The sequence below is a fragment of the Theropithecus gelada genome, chromosome 5 (genome assembly GCF_003255815.1).
Source record: "Theropithecus gelada isolate Dixy chromosome 5, Tgel_1.0, whole genome shotgun sequence".
Taxonomy (NCBI): domain Eukaryota; kingdom Metazoa; phylum Chordata; class Mammalia; order Primates; family Cercopithecidae; genus Theropithecus; species Theropithecus gelada.
The window spans coordinates 1,193,915-1,213,268 of NC_037672.1; the positions used below are offsets into that span (position 1 = coordinate 1,193,915).

The 19,354-nt window shown below is 61.8% G+C and overlaps 1 protein-coding gene across 1 annotated transcript in view; it reads right to left on the bottom strand.

Annotated features, from left to right (window-relative positions):
- The window catches only part of CTBP1 (C-terminal binding protein 1), a 39,825-nt gene that overhangs the window by 16,704 nt on the left and 3,767 nt on the right, over positions 1 to 19,354 (bottom strand). Inside the window, exon 2 of the mRNA XM_025385407.1 lies at positions 9,005 to 9,159. Within this exon, the coding sequence (XP_025241192.1) occupies positions 9,005 to 9,159 (155 nt within the window). The remainder of the gene's footprint in view (positions 1 to 9,004; positions 9,160 to 19,354) is intronic.

Here is a 19,354-nt window from a genome sequence, read left to right on the forward strand (position 1 = left end):
CCCTGCCCAGACATCCCGAGTCCCAGCAATTCCCGCCGCAGCGTCCTCAGCCATGTGTAGGCTGCAGGCTGGCACTGGTCAGAGTCACCTGCTTTCCAGTGTGGCAGCTGAGATGTTTCCTTTTGAGTGTGCGCCCCACCCTGAGACTCTGCCCAGCCTTGTGGAAGAAATGGGGTTGCACCAGGCAAGGACACAGGACGGGGGGTGCAGTCACACCCAGGAAGGATGCTGAGCAGGTGCGGCTGGGTGGGGGCGGCCTGGGCACCTGAGACCTGCAGGCCCAGGGGTGCGGGTAGAAAGTGGTAAGTCCCTGGGGCACACAAGCACGTGGGCAGAGACAGACAGGGGCCACCCAGCCACAAGGACACCACCACAGGAGCACACACTGCCCCCGTGTCGCCTGAGAACCCGCCCAGAAATGCTGCCCACAATGGGCACAGCATGGCTAGCAAGGCTTGGGTTTGAGCTATGTTCATAAGAGTCATGCTTGTAATTTCAGTTTCCATGACAAATTCTAGACCGGAACGAATTCTGACAAATGCAGACCCAGCACACAGCACAGCAGCCCAACCCTGGCGCCTCCACTCAGCCAGCACCAGGTGTTGCTGTGGTCACCGCCAACCCCGCCCTACCAAGGGCACCCAGTTACCCCCAGTCCAGGGAGGGCGGGGCAGCGTGGGGTGCAGAGGCACATAGGTGGAGGAAGTGCCCTAGGCAGAAGAACCACGCGCGGCACTGGGCACAGGGTGGGGGTGTGTGTGCACCACCTGTGCATCTACCCACACCTGAAAACACCCACCCACACACGTGCATCCACACTCGTGCATCCCACACTCACGCATCCCACACTCGTGCGTGACAACGCCCACCGTGGGTGCAGAGGGGCTCTATGCAAACAGCTACGGCTCAGGACACCAGGACGCGCAGGCCTCGTCCACATGGGCACGTCTGAGTCCCAGGAGACACCACTGAGCCTCCCGTGAAGACGTGACTCCCACCCGCCCCCTGCCAGCGGGGCCTCAGGTACTCCTGACCGACCAACACCACGGGCTCAGCACAGAGCTCACCGGGGCCTAGGCAGCGTCTTTCCCTCCCTTCCCGCCGTACATGGAGCCTGCCGATCCTGGGCGGCAGTGCCTGGGTTGCTGGACTGCAGGGTGTCCTATGGGAGCTGACTCTGCCCGGGCCCTGGGTAGAGCATCTGGTGTTGGGCAGGCACACGTTGGGGGGGGGGTGAGGGCAGCCCCCAGGAAGACGCTCACCACCCAGCTGCAACCCCTTCTCCTCCAGTGCCCAGACCTCCAGCTCGGCCAGAACAGATGGTTCCCTTTGAGGCTGGCACAGCCTCCCTTCCCTCCTGCCCACTGCAGGGGACCTAGAGGATGGGACCATGGGGGACCACACAGACCAGGGCCATGGCAGAGGCCGGGCAGCAGGGCAGGGGAGCCCCGGGTTGGCCTAGGCGTTCTCCAGGACAAAGGGAAAGTTGGAGCGGCTCGGCTGCAGGAGGCAGGGAGGCATCTGCCCAGATCGCAGAGGAATGGGTGTAGCACTTATCAGTTCACAGACAGGGCTGATGGCTGCCCCGGGCCCCCTGGGAAGGCTTTGAGGCTGCATACGTGCAGACCCCTGGTGCACCAGACACAGTGTGGACGGGGCGACCCCTGGTGCACCAGACCTGACCAGATGTAGTGTGGACTGGGAGAGGCCACAAGGAGGACAGCACGGGCAGAGGCCAGCAGTGGGCGACTGGTGCACGGCCGTGGGTAGCGGCGAGCGGTGCAGCCAGAAAGACCCCTGCGCTGTGTGGACTGGAGATGGGCGCCCACACCCCCAGGAGGTGCCTTGGGCAGCTTGGCAGAACCGCTGCAGCTAAGAGGGAGTCGCCTGCAGGTGAAGCTTCGTTGGCACCACTGTGGGCAGAGGCGCTGTGCACGCGAGTGGCGGGCAGAGGCGCAGTGCATGCGAGTGGCGGGCAGGAGGCGCAGTGCATGCGAGTGGCGGGCAGGAGGCGCAGTGCGTGCGAGTGGCGGGCAGGAGGCGCTGTGCGTGCGAGTGGCGGGCAGAGGCGCTGTGCATGCGAGTGGTGGGCAGAGGCGCTGTGGGAGATGGGCCACGGGGTAAGGGACAGGCCTGGCGCCAGACATGAGCCCGGGGGCCCGGCCTGGACAGCTGGACATGCAGGGGCTGCTCCCACGGTGTGCACACAGAGGCTCGGCATGGACAGGCTGGAGAGACCCGCACCACACGGGCTTGTGTGTACGCAGGCAACAGCTTGCTTTCACTCTGAGCATCGGCCATGGGCTTTGAAAAGTCGATTCTGAACTGTGGCACGTCACCTCCCGCACATTCGGATCAGACGGCGATCGATTCATGTGAATATGAAGAACATTCATGTGTGCGGCCTTAAGGTTGCTTCCCGCGTTGGCTCTTCCGCGATGAACATTTTTTTATCTCATCGAGATAAGTTCTGAGAAGACGAAACCTGCACCGGCCGAGGGCCTCCTTCGGGCTCAACCAGCTGCAGAGGCTGAAGACCCAGCTGAGCTGGGAAGTGCAAGCTGCCCCCTGACGAGGCTTTACTCACTTGCCCGGGCACGTTTCTTAATGCACTTTTTTCAGGACCTTGCCCTTTTCCTTACTGAATATATTTTTAACAACGTATTAGGTGGATGCGTTCTCACTACAGGAATCTCAACACGGCTCGGAGACCCCATGCCCCGACCGCAGCCACGTACCAGGTTGGCCTGTGCTCAGCTGCAGTGCCAGAGCCGCTAGCGTGTAAGCTTTACCACGTGGCGGCCACGTCATCCACAGGTCCACAGGCCAGAGTGCCACAGCGGCTCGTCAGCCTCGGGGTCTACCTTCCTGTCCCCCTCGTGGCTGCCACGTGGCTGCTCCACCCTGCCTACTGCCTCGGTCTCCCACGGAGGAAGTCTGCAGGAGGTGGGTACAGCCAGCTGTGCTCCTTTAGATCAGGACCCAGCAGCCTCCCAGAAGCCACCCCCAGCCAGTACCCACTGGTGTGTCCCCTCCACCGCCAGGGGCTCAGCCCCCCTCTGCTCAGTGCCCTCAACTCCAGTGCTCAGAGCAGGCCTGGGGAAAGCCGGGTGCCCAGGAAGCTCGGCTGCCACCGGGCTAGAAACAGACCCCAGGACACCAGGAGGCTGCTGGTGGCAGCCAGCTCTTGGGGGTCAGGAAGGGGCCTGCCAGGCCCAACTCCGGCCATGCAGTTCCGCCACCTGCTTCTCCTGTGCTCAGGACTCAGTGACATCGCACTTACCTTTCCAGACCTCGTGCACAGGTGTGGCTTACTCTGAAACTGCTGCTCACATCAGGTCACCATCAGGGCAGATGCTTCTCTACGACACGCAGCCACATGCAGGCCCAGGGTGGGGCTGGGCCGAAGACCGCGGGTTTCAGATTTCCAGAGAAACTGCCAAAGCACCATCGAGACTGGTATGGCCGTTTCTGTTCCATATGAAGGGACAGGCTCAGGCTCCCTCAACATGGCTGGTGCAGGGCTCGGTGCAGGCCAGGCCAGTGGTTACCGGCGGTGACTGCTGCACCCATGAGAACCTGGGAGGGGCACCCCGGTTCTCATACATCGCTCTGTCTATACCCAAACGCCACTGCCCTCATCCATTTTCCGCTGGAATTTTTCTGTTTCCTACTGATTGGGAGGAGTCTCTGAATACACAGACTTCTACATTTATTTATATTACAGACAGGATCTCGCTGGACTGCAGTGGTGTAATCATGACTCACTGCAGACTTGACCTCCTAGGCTGAGGCGATCCTCCGGCCTTGGCCTCTGGATACACTGGGATTACAGGCACGGCCCCTGCACCAGCTCCGATTATATCAGACATTCACCCTTAGGCTGGCACACAAATTGAAAATACCCAACCCCTATCTCTCGCCTGTTTTTATTTTTAAAATTTGTTTTACTATGTCTTTCTTTTTTTCCTTTTTTTTTTTTTTTAGACGGAGTCTCGCTCTGTTGCCCAGGCTGGAGTGCGGTGGCATAATCTTGGCTCGGTGCAACCTCTGCCTCTTGGATTGCAGAGATTCTCCTGCCTCAGCCTCCTAAGTATCTGGGACTATAGGCATGCACCACCACGCATGGCTAATTCTTGTATTTTCAGTAGAGACAGGGTTTCACCATGTTGCCCAGGCTGGTCTCGAACTCCTGACCTCAAGTGATCCGCCCGCCTCAGCCTCCTAAAGTGCTGGGATTATAGGCGTGAGCTGCTGCACCCGGCCTTGCAATGTTGTTATTTCTAATTGCCATTTAATCAAAGTGACCTTTTCCTCTCTAGCATCACATTTTCTACAGAAAGAGTTGTTATTTTCTGTGTTGTCATAACCTCAGTGAGTAAACACATTCTCTTGCAAATGTTCCTCTAACTGCTCTTCATTCAAACACGTGGCCGCTTCTGTGGGCAGTGAGCATCTGCGGTTGGGGGAGCTGCTGCCGTTCCCGAATGGCTACCCCAGGGGCCCCAGAATTCACCAACTCCCCAGTTCTCAGCCCACACACCTGAAAAGCCACTGCCCAAGTCCTTGCGTCCTGCTGGGTGGGGCTGTCTCTGCTCCTCTGTCCTGTCCACTCTTGGTGGTACCAACACTGCCCAACTGGATCTTCTAGACCTGAGAGTGGGTCCTGGGGTCTGGACATGCACTGCGGGGGCCGCAATGCACCCACGGCTCAGCTGGGCACTGGACAGTGTGCCTGGAAACAGGCCCCAGTATACGGCATGGGGTATCCGTCCTCTTGCTCCTAGAAGCGACTGTGACCCGGTATTAAGGTCAGAGCCCACGGCAGCCTGTCTCTGTGCCGGCTGCCAGCAAGAGACCAAGGGGCTTGTCCTGCACTCCATCACCATGACAACGCCAGCCTGTGTGTTTTTCCCGGTCACCATGACAACGCCAGCCTGTTTTTCCTGGTCACCATGACAACGCCAGCTTGTGTGTTTTTCCCGGATTTCTATCACTTCGTTTCCTGCACAGCCCCAGCACCTCTGTCCGGCGGGGCTTTCTGGCGGCCTCCCTACCCCCAAGGCCGGGAGATGCTTGTCTTGCAGGAGTGTGACTGTCCAGCTGGCTGCAGGTCGTTGCGGACCACTGCATCCTGTGCCCTCCCGGAGCTGCCCTCCGCTCCAGGCCCCGCAGCCCACACCGGACGCAGCCTCCGGGCCCCAGGCCTTCCTTTTTCTTGCTCAGCAGTTTGATCAGATGTGCAGTGCTGGGCTGAAAACCCTTCTCCTACGGCAATTCCAAAGCAGGCGGGGGGTGCTGTGCTGAGTCTTGTGTGCTCGTCGGTGACATCCCCCCACCCACGGTATCAATAAAATCCTAATCCTGAACCTTAACAGCGGTGTGCCTCCCAGGCCCCGACACTCTTTCTGTTCTTCCTATGACCGCACTGACGGTATCACATTCTCTCCCTCCACGGCACTCAGACAGCAGCGACATCCAAACAGCTATGCGGGAGGTTTCTGCCCCGGGAGGCACAAATTCCTGACTAACAGTGACGCATGACGCCAGCGCTCAGTTTCCTCCCACGTCAAAGCCTGCAGACAGGTGGCCCGCAGCCCCCTCCACAGCCACGAGGGTCCCTGCCTCCTGTCTTGTTGCTCCACGGTTCCCAACACGGCTCCACTCATGGTCCAAGGTGGCTACCCAGGCTCCGCCCATCACAGCTGGCTTCCGGCCAGCAGGGACAGGGAAGGGATGGCAGGGAGAGGCCCTGCTCCCCTCTGCGCTGGAGTTCAGTCCTTTGGCCACCCCTAGTGGCAAGAAAGCATGGGCAGCCAGCTCCTCCTGCAGGACCACACACTGTGAAACAGGGACTCGGCATCCAGGCGGCCCCCTCAGATTCCACACGGAGCCCCGGGAGGCTGTGGCTTCTCTTCCCATCTCCAGCTTCTGCCATTTCCCTGTGTCTTCAAACTTCCTGTTTTTATTAGATTTTCACTCATGTTTTAAATTTCAAGCTCTCCTAGTTTCTGGGGGCTCCTTTCTGCGGCGCCTGCTCTCCTTCTGCTTAGGGGCTGCTTCAGACCCCTCCGGGATGCCAGGACCGTTCCCAACACTCGTCTCTTCCAAGAATCCAGCTGCGTCCCCTGGGGTGGTTTTCTGTTTACCTTGTCCTCTCTCTGCCCTGGGCTGTGCAGTCTGGGTGGGGAGCAGGAAGTCTGTCTCACGCCAGGGCCCACGCCGGCCGCACCCCGACCACTGATTTGCATTTTAGATGAACCTGGCAAGGCAGTTTGGGATTACTGCAATTCTAGAAAAACATCTGTTTTGCCTTAGTTTTCCAGTTCGTTGGCAAAACTTGTTTCAGTGTTGCTTACAATATTGAAAGTTTTCGACGAGCCTCTTTTTCATTCCTACGTGTATACCTTTAATACAAACAGTTTCCCAACAAGAAAACTGTACCTAACCAAGGGCATTGTCAAAACCGAGCTGGTGCCACATGACTCCCTCAGGTGTGCACCACGGGCAGTTCACCCACAGCCCCTTGCACGCGTGTGGACACACCCATGTGATGTACCCACACGCTGATTCTGGACACTGGCCCGCCGGCAGATCCCCCACCTGCACCCCGGGCAACTGTTTCCGTCACGCTTACCCCGTCACCTGGGGATGAACAGATGATACAGCGTGCACCCCTTGAAACCAGCTTCTTCACTCACCACCGCGTTGCCGAGATCACCCAGGGTGTGGCAGGGACCCAGAGTTCACGCCTGTTGCTGAGGACACTAAGGGAGGTGGCCAGTGTTCACCCGGCCACTCACTCACTGAAGGGCAGCCTGGGGGATGGTCTTCTAGTTTGGGCTATGGTGAGTTAAGCTGCCAGGGAGCATGACGTGCAGGTCTGTGTGTGGACGCGCATTCCGAGTCTCCGGGATAAAGGGGTGTGGCCGCTGGGCGTGTGGATGCGGCACCTTCCGAGTCTCCGGGATAAAGGGGTGTGGCCGCTGGGCGTGTGGATGTACGTTCCGAGGCTCCGGGATAAAGGGGTGTGGCCGCTGGGCGTGTGGATGCAGCACGTTCCGAGTCTCCGGGATAAAGGAGCGTGGCCGCTGGGCGTGTGGATGCAGCACGTTCCGAGTCTCCGGGATAAAGGAGCGTGGCCGCTGGGCTGCATTACAAGCACACATCTAACCCCATGAGAAACCGTGAAGAATCTCCCAGAGCGAATGCCCCGGCAGAGCTCCCGGCAGACTACGCACATTTTTTTTTTTTTTTTTTTTTTGAGACGGAGTCTCGCGCCGTGTCACCCAGGCTGGAGTGCAGTGGCGCGATCTCGGCTCACTGCAAGCTCCGCCTCCCAGGTTCATGCCATTCTCCTGCCTCAGCCTCCGAGTAGCTGGGACTACAGGCGCCCGCCACCTCGCCCGGCTAGTTTTTTGTATTTTTAGTAGAGACGGGGTTTCACCATGTTAGCCAGGATGGTCTCGATCTCCTGACCTCGTGATCCACCCGCCTCGGCCTCCCAAAGTGCTGGGATTACAGGCTTGAGCCACCGCGCCCGGCCGACTACGCACATTTTTAACATCAGGTTGCCTTCTGTCCGTTTTGGAAATGCTTTTGCGGTCGTCATCATTTCCAGCCCCTTCCCTGTCTTGTTCTGAAGTTTCTGTGAGGGAGACTCTTCCTCATCTCGCCCTCTCCCGCGTTCCCGCGTTCCCTCCTGTCCACTGCTGCCCGGCCCGCTGGTAAACCCGCCCCTCAGTTCCCCTGTTCAGCTTCAGCATTTCTCAGATTCACATCTCATGTTCTCCCCTGACACTGCTACGCCCCGTTTCAGGGTCATCAGCTCTTCGTCGGGTGTCTGGCCCGGCCTCCCGGGGGCTGTGCTGGGGTGATTGGCCCGTGGGCAGCACAGGGAGCTCCTATGGGCCGGCGCCGCTTCCCTGGCTGGTGGGTTTTGTGCATCTCCTTGACTGCCTGGTTACCTCTGCTTGTGTCTGACGGACCCCGCGCCAGACGAGGATTTCTAGAAATGACCTGAGGCCTGGGCTGACGCTGTCTTCCTCTAAAGGGGCCGTCCCATTTCCTTCTGCACCTGGGGTCAGCAGTGTGGGGTCCCTGAAAATCCAGATTCAAGGTTTCTCAGACATCAGTAGGCTGAGTGCCAACCGTGTGGCGAGTCAGAACCCAGGTCACCCTCACTCCAGGTGTCACCTTTTGGGCCATGGATATCCCGGCAGGGTCCCGCACCCAGCAAAGCCAAATTCAGCCTCTCAGCCACTTCTTCCAGAACAGCCAACGCCCCAGGCCAGAGTTGGCGAGGCTCGCCCGTTTCTGCAGGCTCCGGGCCTCTCCGGGTTGCGACCTGGGCCTGGCCCTATCCCGTGAGCTCCTGCGGGCCCAGATTATTCATCTGTCTTCAGGAAAAAGCTGCTCTGAATCACGGAACCCTGGCTACGAGGAGCCGGACCGACCTAGCCCTCATCACGGAGGAGCCTGTGGAGCTCCTGAGCAAACATGAATCAGGAAAGCTGCCCAAAGGCTGCCCACTGCTGGACCACAGCCAGGTCGTGGGCAATGCCGAGACCGCTGCGCATCTGAGGCGGGGGAAAGCACCTCACTCCACCCCCGCCACAAAAGGACCTGCTCCCTGGGAAAAACTGAAAATGAATCAAGAAGCCACAGGGAAACCCCATGTCCACCTCCCGATGGGGCTCAGGGCAAACCCCATGTCCACCTCCCAGTGGAGAGCAGGAGAAACCCCGTGTCCACCTCCCGACGGGGCGCAGGGGAAACCCCGTGTCCACCTCCCGACGGGGCGCAGGGGAAACCCCGTGTCCACCTCCCGACAGGGTGCAGGGGAAACCCCGCGTCCACCTCCCAATGGCGCAGGGCGACTGGGACAGAGGCCGCTCCTGCCCCAGTGGCACACAGACCCGCTTTGGCCTGGGCTTGCTGTGCTCCCGTCCCTCCCCACTCCCCTCCAGCGTGTGGTTCTTCCAGCCCCACGCCATGGTGGTACCTTCTCGTGGATCTCCTGCGTGGACTGCGCGTCACAGAAGGCCACAGTGGCCACGTCCTTCAGGATGGGCATCTCCACTGTGCAGTCCCGGCCGTCCAGCAGCGCCACCAGGGGCCGCGGGTGCAGGGGCCCGTTCATGATTGGAGGTCGGACGCCTGCAAGACAGAGGCAAGTGCTCAGCTTCGCACCACTGCGGCCCTGCGGCCACAGCCCACTCCACGCCACCCACCGTGCACGGGTCAATGAGGGCTGACGCCCGGGGGTTTTCTATCCTATACGTTTTGTTATTTGTAAAAAGTAAATTAAAAATCCACGGGAAAGACAGACTCATGTGTGCTTCAGTTCACCGACTCGAGTGGACACAGACTGCAGACACCCACCACCATCCTCCTTGGGCGCCGGGCCTCCGAGACCCTCCCAGACCCTCCAAGGTCCCTCCGAGACCCCGAGACCCTCCCAGACCCTCTGCGACCTTCCCAGGCCCTCTGAGACCCTCCGAGGCACTTCGAGACCCTCCGAGACCCCCCAAGGAACCTCCAGACCCTCCTAGGGACTCCAAGACCCTCCCAGACCCTCTGAGACCCCCCCCAAGATCCTCCCAGGCCCTCCGAGACCCATCAAGATACCTCCAGACCCTCCCAGGCCCTCCCAGACCCTCCGAGACCCCAGGGCAGCTCCGTGAGGCAGGGGGCAGGAGGGACCCGGACACTGAAGAACACAGATGGCAGCACGGGCCTTTGGGAACACGATTGTCCCTTTCCTGCCTGGGCTACCGCGTGGCTGCCCGGAATCCCTGATGGGGTCACCAATGTTTCATGTGGGACGCCCCCCAAGCTCTGCCTGGCATCACTTCCATTTACAGATTTGAAGGGAAAAGAAACAGAGCAAGGAAAGAAAAGGGCTAAAACCTATTAAAGTCCACTCTGTACCCAACCTTCCCAGAACGAGATGATTGAAGATCATTAACACCCACTCCTTCTGCGTATGACACAACTAAGCTTCACTGAGGCCAAGTGGAGAAATAAGGGCTCTGAGGCGTCACAGAAGCATGGCAGCTTCCAGGTACCGCCCAATGGCCCCGTGCCGGGCAGGGAGCACCAGGCAGGGCTACCGTCAGGCCCATGGCAGCTGGGCAGAGGCAGAGCTGGGGCCAGGTCCCAGCCGGTCCACCCCTAAAGACTGGCCCCAGGAGACCAAGCAGCCTCCAGAACCGTTCGGCCAGCAGGAGGGGAGGTGCAGGACAGAACCAAGACACAGTGACCCAGCAGGCCCCCAGTGGCCGCGGCCATAAGCACGCTCAGCCCAGTCTCCCACCCCATCCACCCGCTGGTGAGTAGAGGCCGCCGAGCTGCCAGTATCCAGGAAGCAGGGAAATGCCTCTTGGAACCCACGGCAGAGAAAAGAAACGCTGGTGGACAGCCCAGGGATGCAGTGGGCCTGCAGGGGACGGGGCATGGGTCTCCACTGACCACCCCAAAGCCAAGGGCTCCCAGTACGGCTGGGCCCATGACCCTCCCACAAGGTCCTCGCGCCCCAGCGTCCTCGGAGGAGCCACTGGCCATTCCGCCCACTTGCCTTCAAGACAGGAAAGGCACCAGGACCGGCCCAGATCCCGAGCACGGGGTCTACACGGTCAAAACCGTGTCCTGGTTCACCTTTCCTTCATTCCCTCCGGACTGCAGCTGCCCACGAGCACCACAGGCAGCCGCCCAGCGACACTGCACACGGCCTCCCTCTGCACACGGCCTTCCTCCCCACTGTGCGTGGTGATTACTTCTCATGAGAGGAAAGGTTTATGTTGATGTTTCTGAGTGAGTGGACAGACATCTGCTCTCAGCGTCCTTGGATTTCACTTCTGACAAGGAAGGCGTGGACACGCAGGACCACTGCAGACCACTCGGCTGCATCGGAACTGCCTGGGGGGACTCCCGTGTGCTGGAGGAGTGGGAGCCGGGTCCCTCATCGGAACGGCCTGGGGGGACTCCCGGGTGCTGGGTGAGTGGGAACCGGGTCCCTCGTTGGAACTGCCTGTGGCGACTCCCGTGTGCTGGGTGAGTGGGAACAGTGTCCCCTGGTGGAACCGCCTGTGGGGACTCCCAGGTGCTGGGTAAGCGGGAACCGGGTCCCTCGTTGGAACTGCCTGTGGGGACTCCCGGGTGCTGGGTGAGTAGGAACCGTGTCCCCTGGTGGAACTGCATGGGGGGACCCCTGTGTGCTGGAGGAGTGGGAACCGGGTCCCTCATCGGAACGGCCTGGAGGGACTCCGGGTGCTGGGTGAGTAGGAACTGTGTCCCCTGGTGGAACTGCCTGGGGGGACTCCCGTGTGCTGGAGGAGTGGGAACCGGGTCCCTCATCGGAACGGCCTGGGGGCACTCCCGGGTGCTGGGTAAGTGGGAACCGGGTCCCTCGTCGGAACTGCCTGTGGGGACTCCTGGGTGCTGGGTGAGTGGGAACCGTGTCCCCTGGTGGAACCGCCTGTGGGGACTCCCGTGTGTGGATGAGTGGGAACTGGGTCCCTCATCGGAACGGCCTGGAGGGACTCCCGGGTGCTGGGTGAGTGGGAGCTGGGTTCCTCAGCAGAATGGTGGGGAGGGAGGAGCAGGTGGAGACACGAGGCCCCATCAGGTTCAGGCACCCAAGGTGCCTCCTCACATCACCCACGAGCTGCCCCCGACCACCGTGCCAGGATTCCCCTGGACAGCCCACCCATGCGGGCTTGGGGACACTCAGGAGGCTTCACATTCACACGGCCTGTGCTGAAGCAGGCTTTACAGCAACCCCCCAGCCCAAGGCTGTTTCCAGCTGCACGCACTTCCGGGCCAGAGAACATAGATCAACCACGAGGAACAGCTCCACCGGGGCCACGGCCCCGCTCTTGGGCAGCCGGGTGGACACCTGAGATTTCCAGGGTTCCATGTGGGGCTCTGCCCTCCTGCTGGCGGCCTCCACGTGGAGGCCCTCCGTGCCTCTCGGACACTATCCGACAGAAACAGACAGCAGACACCACGACAGGCCTGACCAGCTGTGCTCTGCCGCCAGGTGTGCAGGAAGCCCTCCCTCGAGGGACGCCCGTCCTCGCCCAGAGCACACTTGCGGCCAGGTGGCAGCAGTCAGGCCCGACGCCTGCACAGCCCAGGGCCCTCGACTTGATCCGAGGCAGTGCCTCCTCCACACGGTCGCAAAGAGACCGGCTGGCTTTGCCTGCCGCCGACGCCAGGAACTCCTACCAACCTGACATCTCTTAATATGGCCTCAGCTTCCACGACCATGAATTCGACTTTTCAAAGCTTTTTATCTTCAGGATCCCCAGGCAGAACCGCGTCCTGTCTCGGAGCCTCATCCCACGTCCTTAATTGTCTTGAGCCAAAGCGCTCAGGCTTCTGATCCACGGCAATCACTGAAGCCTGCGTCGGGGTCAAAGTCTTACTAAAAATCAAACACAAGAGACACATTAAAATGCCATCAAAGGTCCGACCAGAACTCACAGACTCCAGGGACCGCCTCAGAAGTGGACCTCACTGCATCTGCCACGCCCGGGGCTGCTGTCCGGGACCTACCTGGACTCGGGAGCCTGCTGCCAGGCAGGGGCCCCGGCTCCTGCCGCACACACGAGGGGCGCTCACCCCGAGGTCGCAGTGCCAGGCCCGAGGCCAGGCCCCAGTGGCCCCTAGGCTGACTCTTGGGAACAGCCCCCCAGGGCTGCGGCCACCCCCACAGGCTCTAGCCGCACCCAGATGTCCCCAGTGTTCAAAAACCAGGGGGTGGAGGACACAGGGTGTGTGCTGTGGGCAGGGAAACTGCGGAAGGGCTCTGCCTCCTGTTCTGGAAGCTTCTATCTCATGTCACCGATTCCCGGGCCTCTGTGACCAGGCAAGGACGTGGAACTTCCCAGGAGCCACCGGGAGAAGAGCTGCTGGCTTTCCAGCATCCGGCCTGGTACTGCCTGCCCTGGGCCACGCCAGCTCCACCTCCAACCCTTGGTGCATCCCAGCGACATTCCCTCGATTCTCCCAAAAGCACGGCTCAGCTCTTCCTGACGGCTACGACCAGGGCCTGGCGGGAAGCTGAGGGCATGAACCCTGATGGCTGAATGCACAGGGGCAGGGGGCACCTGAGGGGGCCAAGCCTTCCAGGAACGCAGCCCTGCAAGGTAGAGGGTGCTGGGAGTGCACACGATCGCCCAGCCCTCGGGAGGGTGTCACTGAGCCACCCACACCTGACCCCTGCTCTGGCATGAAGACACAGCACAGGCGCTGACCCCAACGTGCAGCTGACATCAGGCTAACCAGGACAGGAGACAGCCACCACCAGCCCAGCAGCATGGCAGGCATGGGCAGAGACGACTGCCTGCCAGGCCAGGAGGGGCCACTCAGCCAAGCCTAAGACCCTGGTGGTGCGCCATAAGGCCAACCCCTGCCAGAGGCCTCGCAGACAAATCTCCGCCCCTCAAATCCCTCTGCAGGATTCAAGCATACAGGCTGACAGCCTCCAGCTTCCAGAGACACCATCACAGGGGCTGAGGTGTAGCCCCACACACACAGCTCCCATCCAGGGTCCCCAACACCACTCCTCATGGCAGTGCTGTATGGGGCTCCCGATGGAGGACCCAAGAGCAACACTGCGGAGTGGGATCCCACTGCCTGCGTCTGGGCCCCCTATGACCTGCGCTGCAGCCTCCTGCCCTGAAGGCCAGATCCCCCCGTAGCACCCGGATCCTGCATAAAAACAGAAACTAATAGGACAGGAGAAAACCACCTGAATGTCACACTTCACCCACGAACCAGCCTGGCCAGGGGGCAAAGCACCACGCCACCCACGCCCAGTCAAACTCATCAACACCAGCCAGTACTCATCAATACTGCCCACAGCACCACGGCGCCGGCCGCTGCTCCTGGAGGCTCATCAACACCCCTCAATACCACTCAATGCTTATCAATACTGGCCAGTATGTACCCACACCTGTGTCTCTGAGGAGGAAGCAGGTGTGGGAAGGCCACCCCTGGCCCTCCTGAAAAGACTCTGCAGTGAGGAGGCCGTGAGCTCCCGAGCCGAGGAACCTGTGGCAGGACTCCTGTGGCCCTGCCAGGGCCCCGTGCCACAGGGACCTCCTGCGGCTCCTTGTTCCAAGGCTGCCCCAGTTCAGGACAGACACCTGAGGCCCAGCACCTGGTTCTCCTCCAGGGGCCTCTGTTTCAGAAACAGCCCTGGGGCAGGTCTGCCCACCATCTGCACCATCCTGGGGCCACAGTGCACCCACAAAGCAGCCCCCTGCTGGGCCACACCTGCCCCACTGACAGCCAGCGTCCGAGTCCTGGAGCCCCCACCCAGGGTGACGCCGGAGGCCCTGGGCACCTCACGCCAGGGAGCTGACCTCCTACAGCCCTCCTGGCTGGCCGGTCAGGGTCAAGGGCTCCAGCTCTGTACCTCCCCCACACGCTCCGAGGTGAAGGCACTCGGCTCCCAGAGGGGCCTGCGCTGTCCAAACCCAGGACCCACACTGCTTTTCCTCATCAAAAACTCACAGCCACACACGGCTCTCAGCACAGCAACACAAGGACAGTCTCCAGGTTCTCACCCTGCAGACGCTTAACCTTACGTCATAAGAAAGCACTCAACAGACCCACGAGGGAAGTGAGTGCAGCGCACGTGGGAAGCTTGCGGTAGCTTCCTATTTTCCTATAAAGCTAAGACTGTTCTAAAATAAAAATTCATTTTAAAGAAATTGGGGTGAGGTGAGGGCAGCAGCCCCCAGGTTCTCTGGAGCCATCAAGTCCTGGGGTGGGGGCTGCACGGTGGCGGCCCGATGACCCCAGAACCTCTTGGCCACATGTCAACACCCTGTCTCTGGACACACATCACCAGCTGCTTGCTGGATCCTCCCTCCTGTTGGCCATGCCTGCCCACTCGGCCCTGAACCACGTGTGTGCTGGGCATCGGTCCACTCTGGAGAGGGACCAGGGTTGCCCTGGCACACTGGGGGTCACCACGGGCTGGGACTTGCCCCCCCGCCAGACAGCCACAGTGGGTCTCTGGGCACTGGGGTTCCCAGGAAGTCCCAGGGGACCCCAAGATGTGCCAGGACCAAGCGGCTGCCCCCGTTCCTTCCCCAGCCTCGGCACCTGGTCCCCATCCCCGCTTGCTCAGACCCAGGCTCGGTGGCCACCAACCCTCCACGTGCCTCCACTGGGCAGCCCTGCTGGGCCAACTGGTCTGTTCCCCTCCCCCACAGCCTCTACCAGGACAGTGTGTCCCAAAAGACCCTCCTCACCAACCTCATCTCTCCCTCTCCACAGCAGCCCCTAAAGCCGCTGCCCAGGAAGGAGCTCCCCAACCACCAGAAGGGCACCCTCAGGCTGGGCAGTCTCACCAGCCCTCACCCTGCCCTGTCCCCGTAAGCCCTGATTACTCCAGGCTCGAGTGGCCATCTCATGACAAAGCTGTCCTGCCATAAGTCCCCAGCACAGCCATCTGGGCATTGGTGAGATGCCCCCCTTGGCTGTCCAGGCCTGGAGGCCCCTGTGCTGCCCAGCCAGGAGCTGACATGAACGAAGGCTGTGCACAGCCTGACCTGGAGCCTTCCGGTCCTGAGATACAGCCGCCTGCCACCCAGAGGGAACTGAGCCCCTGCCCTTCAACGGCAGAGAAGGCAGGCCCCCAAGAGGGGCTACACAGCAGCGTGGAGCCACTGGGCTGAGAGCATGGGGCCACCAGAACCTCCCTCAGACAGACACTGCCTGTCACCCATGGACTGATACAGGTCCTCCGACGACAGCGCCCCAGACAGACACCGCCCAAGTCACCCACGAGCCGTTACGGCACCTCCGACGGCAGCATCCCTGTGAGCCAGGGAGCCACGGTACTCCACAGGGCCTGCGGGGCCACATCACAGCTCAGAGGACACAGTGTAGGGGCTGCGATCAAAGGCACGGATTTGCCAGCAAGATTCCTCTCCAGGACACCCGTGGAGCCGTACGTTTCCCTGTTTATTCAGGGAGCACATGCACATGCCCTGTGAGCTCCAGGACCCCCAGAACACCACCTTCCCGGCTCCTACCACGCGTGGGGTATCAGGGCTACACCCTTCCTCTCCTTCTCAACAGGACACTCTACACATGACACCACTCGACAGGCAGCCTCGGACGCCTCTGAGGCTCACGCCAGCCATGCAGACAGGGCAGCCCAGCAGCCCTCACACCACAGATGGGTGGCAGGTCAGGGTGACACGGGTGGGCAGGGTGACACGGTGGCGGGGCAGGGTGGCATGGGCGGGCAGGGTAGCATGGGTGGGCAGGGTGGTATAGGCCACACCAGGCCTGGGGAGTTGATGGTGGTGCCAGAGGAGGGTGCAGAAGGGGCCTGGTCCCAATACCACCCACACCTCTCTCAGGGCCGTAGCCCCAACTCCTCCCCATCCAAACCAACTGGGCTTCCCTCAGGGCCATCCTCACTCTCCTTCAACGCACATAAGAACTGGCACCGCCTGGGGCCACCCAGAGAGACAACTCAAGGTTAATGTTTGGCTTGACAAAAGGCCACCCAAGAGATTTCTGACTTTACAGGAAAAAAACTGAACGTTTCCTCATGGGAGATACCACATGGAGTGTGTGGCTGGACGGGCTTCTGGAAGGGACGGTCAGTGACGCAGGTGGCATCTTGTGGGTTACCCCGACCCAGTGTGGGGGAGAGTAGTGGGCCCTGGCCACTGCAGCCGACAATGGAGGACCTGGGGGGCCAGACAATCCCAGCACAGAGCTCCTACCCACAACTACCAAAATCCAGCGACCACCAGAGGACCCCGGTACTCCGACCAGCGTTCCCTCAGGCGATGCAGTTCAACCACAGAACCCGGAGGACACCACCTGCTGCCTCCACCACCTCCTGGCCACCCCTGGGCCCTGAGCCAGGCCTGCACCGTCAGCACCACCCGGACGGAGCCCTCTCCAGCCCTGAGTGGAGGGGAAAACAAGAAGTCCTTCTAGAAGGAGAGTCACTCGGGTAAACACCTCACAGGGCACACGCCTTTGACTTGGGCACTGCGTGGGGAGCGCCAGGGCACAGCCGGGCACAGAGCGCTGCCTGAAGGGTTCTCAGCAACACTAGTGGTACCAGCCATACGCCTCTTGGCTCAGGGACGCCACCATCAGCTCAGACCAGGTCACACTCTGGGGGCAGTGGCCACAGGAAGTTGAAAGGGCTAGTTACAGTCAGAGGAGAAAAACTGCCAGGCGAGCCAGGTGTGGCTGAACAGCCACCTCTGAGCTCCAAAGGAAGAGACTGGGCCTCTTGAGCCTGGGGCCCGTTTCCTGGAGAGCGTGACTACTTCTGTCCAGGATTCCTCCAGAAAAAACGTATTAACAGAGTGACTGTTAACAGTGGCTGTCTGCTGGATAATGGAACCTTACACTACAAACGTCCAAAGAGTGGGGAGCTCCCAGCCCTTGGAGGAGGCAGACAGGACCAGCCAGCACCTCCAATCTCCCCAGGACGTGGCTGGGGCCGGTTCTGCGCCAAGCCCACAGGACTGGGCCAAGGCTCATCCCACTCAGCAGACGGACAGGACCAGCCCACAGTCCCGTGCACCCGGGGCCAAACCTCCCCTCCCCCACTGCCATGTTCTCAGGTTAATGACAAGTGTGCAGAAGAGAAGATCCTACTCACTGACATTCCCAACCACATGTCCACCTCTCAGAACTAACAGCTGCCCTGGTCAAGGCTGACAGGACGAAGTGCATGCTGCGGACATGGCAGACACCTCAAAAACGGCCAGGCAGGTGGACAAGGCACCCCGGACAGTGAGCAGATGCAGCCCCCACTGCATGTCCCTCCCAGAGTTCTGCAGAGGACGCCACCATGGAAGCAGGTGCTCAAAGATGGGCGACAGAATCACAGAGGGCAAAACGAGTCTGCAGAGCTGACAGTGCTAACCAGGAGCCAAACCCAAACCCCAGAGGGAGGTGGCTATGCCTGGGCGGGCAGGGGAGACCTGGTGCTGAGGCCCAGGGCAGAGCCACGCCCTACAAAGTTCCAGGACACAGAACGAGGGACCCCCAAACCGCAGCTGTCATCCTCAGCTGCAACGGCAAATAGTTACCCCACGGTGCTGCCCCAACCCTGCCCCAAGCCGCAGACGGGTACACAGACGCGCACAGGCCACGCGCTAGGAGCTCAGCGAGGACGCCCGCGGCGCGGGCCCAGCCACCAGCGCCGTTTTCTTCCCGAGGGACGTGTGCTCCCTGCCGAGCTCCTACAGAAACGGTGGAGAGGACTTGGGGGGGGGGGGGCGGTGCTCGGGCTCCACGGAGCACCGTGCGCACCCGCCGCCTCGGCCCTGGCTCCAGGCCCTCTAGCCCCAACTCTCAGGGTTTCACCTCCCCACTCAGGGAACCGGGAAGGGCGCGACCGCCTTCCCTTTTCCCCACTGGAAGGGAATTCTGTCCCGGCAATCGCGGAGACTACAGCAAAAGGGCTCTGGCCCCGGCCGGGCTTCTGGACACCGGTGCCCTTGGAGGCCGCCAGAGAACGCTCCAGCTTTGGCCCGGGGATCAAGCGCGCGGGCTCTGCCTTTGCAGCCGGGTCGAGGGAGAGAGAGGCTCCGCGGAGCGGCCCCGGCCGGCCCAGGACGCGGGCGCTCCAAGATGGCGATGGCCGTGCGCCCGGCGTCCGCCCGTGCTCCCTGCTTCCGCGGCTGCAGCCGGCGAGGAAGGTGCCCCGGGACCCGGGCCGGCACAGGCAGAGGCAGGTGGAGGCGCCGGGCCGGGCCGGGACCTCGCGGAGTTCGCGGGAGCGGAGACCCCCGGGGCCCTCCCGCGTCACCGCCGGGGGCTGCGCTTTGGGCCCGGTCTGAGGGCGGCGGCCTCCTCCACGGTCAAACCCTGCGCCCGGGCCCCGTCCCCTTCCCCCACAGCGCGCGGCCGCGGTCGCCAGCAGCCTCAGGGCGGGAGGGAGCGCGCCCCCGCGAGTGGCCCGGGAGCGCGCGCCCCAGGACACCCGTAGCTGCGCACGGCGCAGCTCCCACCCCGGTCCCGCAGGCCCAGCCGCGGTGTCGTGACCGGGGACGGGGTAGCGGCCGGGGATCGGGACTCGGGACTCGGGGTGCCGTCCCGCGTCCCATGGGGCTGGGGTCGGTGGAGCAGCCTGGAGGCCCACGGGCCCCTTTGTGTCACCTGCGCGGGCCGCGGGCGGGGAGGGCACACGGCGGCGCTCGCTCACACGCAGCGGCCCGCGCATGCGCACGACCCTTGCCGCGGTCCCGCCCCCGACCGCGGCCACGCGCGGACGACGGCGCGCACGCGCACTCGCACACAAAGCCGGCGGCCCGCGGGCGCGCGCTCGGCCCGCCCTCGCGCCCCC